At 36.1% G+C, this 7952-nt stretch overlaps 1 protein-coding gene across 1 annotated transcript in view; it reads right to left on the reverse strand.

Annotated features, from left to right (window-relative positions):
- Nucleotides 1-6850: 6850 nt before the first annotated feature.
- Nucleotides 6851-7952, reverse strand: part of FOXD1 (forkhead box D1) — a 1552-nt gene continuing 450 nt past the window's right edge. Inside the window, exon 1 of the mRNA XM_083158456.1 lies at nucleotides 6851-7952. This exon is cut by the window's right edge and continues 450 nt beyond it. Coding sequence (XP_083014582.1) covers nucleotides 7321-7952 — 632 coding nt within the window. The 3' untranslated portion in view covers nucleotides 6851-7320.

Raw genomic sequence — 7952 nt, forward strand, 5'->3', positions numbered from 1 at the left:
AGAGCCTGTGGCTTATTGCACATTTGCAGCATGTTAGTACATCACCCCCGCTGCATAGACAAATTAGCCCGCTCTCAGTCTGGCAAGCATTACGTGTAATTAATAACACGGGTGGAAGAACACCAGCATCTTGCAGCCATTAGCTTACTGTACGGATATTTAACCAAATAAATGATATTTATATCTAAATCCGGAAACCTTTCAAAGTATTTACCATTTTATTTTGCTGAATGTAAATCTCATTAGTAATCATTAGGGAAGCTGGATCGCGAGAGTATTATTATTAATATTAGTACCCTTTATTTTATATATGCACCGTATATAATATGTGCTGCATGCACGGTATGTAATAATATATACTGTATGTAATAATATGTGCTGCATGCACGGTATGTAATACTATATACTGTATGTAATAATATGTGCTGCATGCACTGTACATAATAATATGTGCTGCATGCACGGTATGTAATAATATATACTGTATGTAATCATATGTGCTGCATGCACTGTACATAATAATATGTGCTGCATGCACGCTATGTAATAATATTATGTGCTGGTTGCACGCTATGTAATAATATTATGTGCTGGATGGATTGTATGTAATAATAATAATAATAATAATATGTGCTGGGTGCACTGTATGCAATAATATTATGTGCTGGATGCACTGTATTGTAAAAAATATATTCTGTATGTAATAATATGTGCTGCATGCACGGTATGTAATAATATATAATGTATGTAATAATATGTGCTGCATGCACGCTATGTAATAATATGTACTGGGTGCAGGCTATGTAATAATATATGCTGGATCGATTGTATGTAATAATAATATGTGCTGGATGCACAGTATGTAATAATATTATGTGCTGGATACACTGTATGTAACAATATATACTGTATGTAATAATAATATGTGCTGCATGCACTGTATGGAATAATATTACGTGTGCACTGTATGCTGTAATAATGTATTCTGGATGCACTGTATGTAATAATATATACTCTGTAATAATAATATGTGTGCTGGATGAACTGTATGTAATACTATTTACAGTATATACTCGATGTCATATTATTATGTGCTGGATGCACTGTATATAATAATAATAATAATAATAATAATAACAACAATAATAATAATAATATTGATAAAAATATGTACTGCATGCACTGAATGTAATAATATGTGCTGGATGCACTGTAACTAATAATATATACTGTATACACTGTATGTAATGCTATTATGTGTTGGATGCACTGTATGTAATAGTAATATATGCTGGATGCAGTATATGTAATAATATTAAGTGCTTGATGCACTGTATGTAATAATATTATTTACTGTATACATTGTATGTAATACTATTATGTGCTGGATGCACTTGTATATATATGTAACAATATATACTGTATGTACAGTAATTATATGTGCTGGATGCACTTAATGTAATAAGATTATTTAGTGTATACACTGTATTAATATTATGTCCTTGATGCACAGTATGTAATAACAGTATGTGCTGGATGCATTGGATGTAATGATATTATGTGCTGGATGCACTGTATGTAATATATCCTGTATGTAATAATGCTATGAACTGTATTTAATAATATTATTTACTATATACACTGTATGTTCTACTATTATGTGCTGAATGCACTGTATGTGATTATATGATGTGATGGATGAACTGTATGTAATAATAATAATATGTGATGGATGCACTGTATGTAATAACATTATTTAGTGTATACACTGTATTTAGTAGTAGTAATAATAATAATAATAATAATAATAATAATAATAATAACAATAATATGTGCTGGATGCCCTGTATGTAATAATATATAATGTATGTAATAATATTTGCTGCATGCACGCTATGAAATAACATTATTTAGTGTATACACTGTATGTAGTAGTAATAATAATATGTGCTGGATGTACTGTATGTAATAATATTAAGTGCTGGATACACTGTATGTAACAATATATGCTGTATGTAATAATAATATGTGAAGGATGCACGGTATGTAATAATATTATTTAGTGTATACACTGTATGTAGTAGTAATAATAATAATATGTGCTGGATGCAATGTATGTAATAATATTATTTAGTGTATACACTGTATGTAGTAGTAATAATAATAATATGTGCTGGATGTACTGTATGTAACAATATTAAGTGCTGGATGCACTGTATGTAACAACATATGCTGTATGTAATAATAATATGTGAAGGATGCACTGTATGTAATAATATTATTTAGTGTATACACTGTATGTAGTAGTAATAATAATAATATGTGCTGGATGCACTGTATGTAATAATGTAACGTGCTGGATGCACTGTATGTAATAGTATTATTTAGTGTATACACTGTATGTAGTAGTCGTAATAATAATAATAATATGTGCTGGATGCACTGTATGTAATAATATTATGTACTGGTTGCACTGTATGTAACAATATATGCTGTATGTAATATTAATATGTGATGTATGCACTGTATGTAATAATATTATTTACTGTATACACCAGTGTGTTCCAACCACTGTGTTGTGGCTCACTAGTGTGCCTTGAGATGGTCCCATGTGTGCCACTACAGTAAGATATGTGCACATCACTTTACAGCCACCACCGCCAGTACAACTGCTATTCAATGGTCTTCGTCATGTGAGGGCCAGTGTGTTTTATTTTTGTTAGCGGTGGAGACCCGTGGGTTTCATAAGGGGCCAATTTGTTTGTTTTTTTTCCTGCGGGGACCAATGTGTTTTTGCCTGTGGGGTCTAATGTTGTGCCTTGGCAAATTAAAATTCTTGTTTGGTGTGCCGAGTTGAAAAATTCCTGAAAATCACTGGTACACACTGTGTAATACTACTATGTTCTGGATCCACTGTATGTAGTAATAATAATATGTGCTGGATCCACTGTATGTAATAATATGTACTTTATGTAATGTAACAATATTATGTAATGGATGCACTGTACGTAATAATATTATGTACTAGATGCAATAATAATACGTCCTATATGTAATAATATTATGTACTAGGTGCACTGTATGTAATAACTTTTTTTTTAAATGTTGTAAAAGAAATTCCATCATACTTGTACAGGATAGTAAAATAATGTATAGAAATGCAAGGGGCAGTTTTACTAGGCTTTGGAGAGAGATAACGTGGACGGAGATAAAATAGCAGCAAATTAACTCATAACTGTCATTTTGCCAATTGTTGACCCCAGCCTGAAACAGCTACTTGGCCGGTACTTTATCTCTCTCCATTTTATATCTCTCTATCCAGACTCTTAAATTCCGGTTACCGCTACTAATGGGATGGAAAAACTGTTACTACCACTAATATACAACGTACAAATAAGTGATGATCCTTTATGCAGTCTACCCTGAAGGAACATTTACATACACACACAGTGTTTGTGTGTGTGTGTGTGTGTGTGTGTGTGTGTGTGTGTGTGTGTGTGTGTGTGTGTGTGTGTGTGTGTGTGTGTGTGTGTGTGTGTGTGTGTGTGTATAATTACTATTTATAAACATAGTCACTACAGGAATATTATCTGCTAACATTAGTGTATTTAGTACCATGGCCCTTCCATTGCTGTTGTACAAAGTAGACATGGAATGCCATATTTGTCTGTCAGTGTGCCACTGTAACAACTATTATTCAGCCAAACCCAATCACGTTAGTGTGACTACTACTAAGCATACTCTACTGCACACTACTGCCTACACTACTACATACACTACACATGTAGTGCACACTGCTGCATACACTGTACACTAATACATACATTGCACATGTAGTGCACACTGCTACATACACTGTACATACACTATTACATACACTGCACACTTCTACATATAGTGCACACTGCTACATACACTAAGCATACTCTACTGCACACTACTGCCTACACTAATACATACACTGCACATGTAGTGCACACTGCTACATACACTGTACCCCAATACATACACTGCACATGTAGTGCACACTGCTACATACACTGTACACTATTACATACACTGCACACTGCTACATACACTGTACACTAATACATACACTGCATATGTAGTGCACACTGCTGCATACACTGTACACTAATACATACATTGCACATGTAGTGCACACTGCTACATACACTGTACACTATTACATACACTGCACACTTCTACATATAGTGCACACTGCTACATACACTGTACACTAATACATACACTGCACATGTAGTGCACACTGCTACATACACTGTACACTAATACATGCACTGCACACTGCTACATACACTGTACACTAATACATATACTGCACACTTCTACATACAGTGCGCACTGCTACATACACTGTACACTAATACATACACTGCACAATTCGACATACAGTGCACACTGCTACATACACTGTACACTAATACATACAGTACACACTGCCACATACTGTACACAGTACACTAATACATACACTGCATACTTATACATACAGTGCACACTGCCACATACTGTACACTGTACACTAATACATACACTGCACACTGCTACATACTGTACACTGTGCACTAATACATACACTGCACACTGCTACATACATTGTACACTAATACATACACTGAACACTACTACATCCAGTTCACACTGCTACATACTGAACACTAATACATACACTGTACATGCAGTGCACACTGTACACTAATACCTACACTGAACACTACTACATACAGTACACACTGCTACATACACTGTGCACTAATATACACTCTTCACACTAGTGGCTTTGGATAAATGGCAGAGCATTGTACACATTGGAATATTTTACTGCACCACTCTTGACAGCTTTCCAGCTAGTCTTACATATGTCTAGTCTTTCTCAAATGAATGCAAACCCCTAATGGTTAGCATACACTTGACTGACATGATATACATAATTTATAGCATCTTACATGCAAGAGGTGACACACGGCAAACTCTTTGCACACAATGATACAGAAATAGCAGATATGAAGGTGATATATATTGCTAGATATAATAGTACATAGGTAGCTAGACAAATACAAACATCATTTAAAAGAGACTTATAATGTTGAGAGAGAGAGAGAGAGAGAGAGAGAGAGGTAACAATATAATTACTTAGTTGCCTAAACGGTTTTATACATCATGTATTATTATATAGATTATATATCTATTTAACTATATATATATATATATATATATATATATATTTATAGTTATGAAGGATACTAAATCATTTATAACACTTTCACATGCTTCTTAACAAACCTATCTGTGCTCGCAGTGTATTCTTGCATGTGTATATTTGTGTTTATTTTGCAGCTATAAAAATGATCTTCAGTATATATATATATATATATATATATATATATATATATATATATATATATATATATTTAAGTCAATTCCCACATAGACCATTTTAAGTAAAATGTGTGGAACTTAGAAGGGCCCCGAACCTGCTTCCCCAGTCCATTAGGAGCTGAGTAACAGAGGAAGTGAATGAATCCGTCTTCTGCAGGGTGAAATTATTGCCCCCGAGGTGAAGAATTAACCTCCAGGGGCTGCAATTGCCCTGATTCTGCTCTCTGAGCATTAGGGAACATCACGAAGGCACTGGATAAAAGTACTCGCTTCTATCAGTATTTGCTACAACTAATGCCTTCATTCACCAACAAAGATACAATGATAACAGCCTACAATAGTAAACACTACCCTAGATCTATTAAGTGACCAATATAACATAAAAGTCAAATGTCCAGCCAAGAATAAAAAAAAGGCAAAATACAATTACAAATAATAAAGTGTACCATACACGGATATAATAGTGTATATTTGTTTCCCAAAATGGTATACATATTCATTTTATTTTTAAAGCCGTAAGACTTTATACTGTAAAATATTAATGTATTTCCCCACTGCCAATAATGTACATCTATAGTAGCGTTATACATAGGAAGCAATTTACAATTGTTTAAATAATGGTTTAAATAAACACTTCACAAATAGGTCAAATACATTAGTATAGTCCTATATAGCCAAGGCCTATCACTGAATCTGCATTTATCCCAGCTGAATCATATAGAGGATAGACAGGCAATCAAAATGAGATATAAATGTTCATGTATAAAATGTAACCACTTCTTAAGAAGAAAATGACAGCTTTCTTGTGTATTTACTAACCACGGCGCTGAATAATACTCTATATAACTAATTACACCATGCCAGATCGGCTACATCAATGCACTAGCTTATAATATTCATTTAATCCAGAGGTAATCAACATTCGGCAATATATAAATGGTAGGACCCCAGAATGTTTAATGATATCACTGTGAGTTTAAAAGCAGACACAAGAAAACTTGCACTTTATCTGAATTATAAATCACTGGAGTTTATCCCACAATTACCAACGGCCGATATCGGCCATTAGTTCAAAAGATCTAGTTTGTCCAACTCCAAGCTCCCAACGATCTGGTTTATCCAGACTCTTCATTAGAAAGATCGTGTATATAAAGTTGGTCAGAGACATCCTGTAGTTTCTGAATCGTAGGCAACATATTTAAATTTTTTTTTTTTTTTTTAATCATAATTCCTCTGCTGGTTATATGAAAATAGAGTTTTATTATTTCGTTACATAGAACATATATTTAGCACAAGTGGATCACACCCTCATCCAGAGTATGATCTAGGAATCCATATATTTACCAAAGTGAAAAATAGAAATTCAGTATGTGTTTTTTTGTTTTGTTTTTTAAATTAAACATTTTATTTTTTTTAAAAATGTGAAAAAATTACATTAGCTTGGTACAATAATACTTGGCAGTAAGGTTTTTGTTTTTACATTATTTGTTGTAAATAAGAACACTTAAGTACAAAAAAAAAATATTCCGTCAGTCTTTTATAATAAAAAAACACAGGTTAAAAAATAAAAACCAAATTGGAAAAATGTCAGATGTCTCTGTGTAAACATGTAAATCATTCAGCACTTTATTAATGGTGCACTAAAAGTTATTGCTGTTATACCTAGGGGACTTCTAGGACCTGAGAGCCTCACAAACGGGTGTTTCTGAGGGCAGATGTACAGTATATAGAGTACCATGCTACTGTGATGGCTGATTGCATGTGCAAGGTCACCAAGAGGTGGTATAAATAACAAGACAGTACATTAGGCTGGAAGGGTGGCTGGCTGCAGCCTCTCTTGGTAAAGCCATTGCATAGAAAGGCAAAGACAATGCATAAGCCACAGACAGCATCCTACCTTCTCAGTACATGCCTGCTCTATGAATGAGCAATCCTAGCTGTATAAGGTTCTCCATTGGCAAGCACTGATCCAGGCTGCAGGGCCCCACCAGGGGAGCCGGAGAAAGTCACCAGGGCCCTGGAGAGGACTGGCACCACCCCAGAGGCTGCTTTGGAAGCATGGCACTGCCCGGGGCTCAGGTCCCCACCAATAATACTCTCTATGGAAAAGGTGGAAGGGTGGAGGGCTGAGCTGGGCTTGGCAGGCTGCATGGGGGCCGCCGGCAGGTGGGGGTAGAAGGTGCAGGTCCTGGGCAGGTCGCTGGCAGCAGCAGGTGGCATGAGGGCTGGCTGCCTGTGCTGGGGCTGGAAGGCGATCAGGGCGGAGTGCGGGTGGAAGGGCTGCAGCTGGATGCCATAGCCGCAGCTGTACGGTCCGTAGCCATAGGCTGCAGCTGCCGCCTGGGCTGGGATGAAGTGTCCGGGCTCCCGGAGCAGCAGCTCGGGGCTCTGCTGCCGCTTGAAGCGCTTTCTCCTGCGCAGGAAGCTGCCGTTGTCGAACATGTCCGCGGACTCCGGGTCCAGGGTCCAGTAGTTGCCCTTTCCCGGGTTGCCGGGCTCCCGGGGGATCTTGACGAAGCAGTCGTTGAGGGAGAGGTTGTGTCGGATGG

The sequence above is a fragment of the Crinia signifera genome, chromosome 1, assembly GCF_055691185.1.
Source record: "Crinia signifera chromosome 1, ASM5569118v1, whole genome shotgun sequence".
Lineage (NCBI taxonomy): Eukaryota > Metazoa > Chordata > Amphibia > Anura > Myobatrachidae > Crinia > Crinia signifera.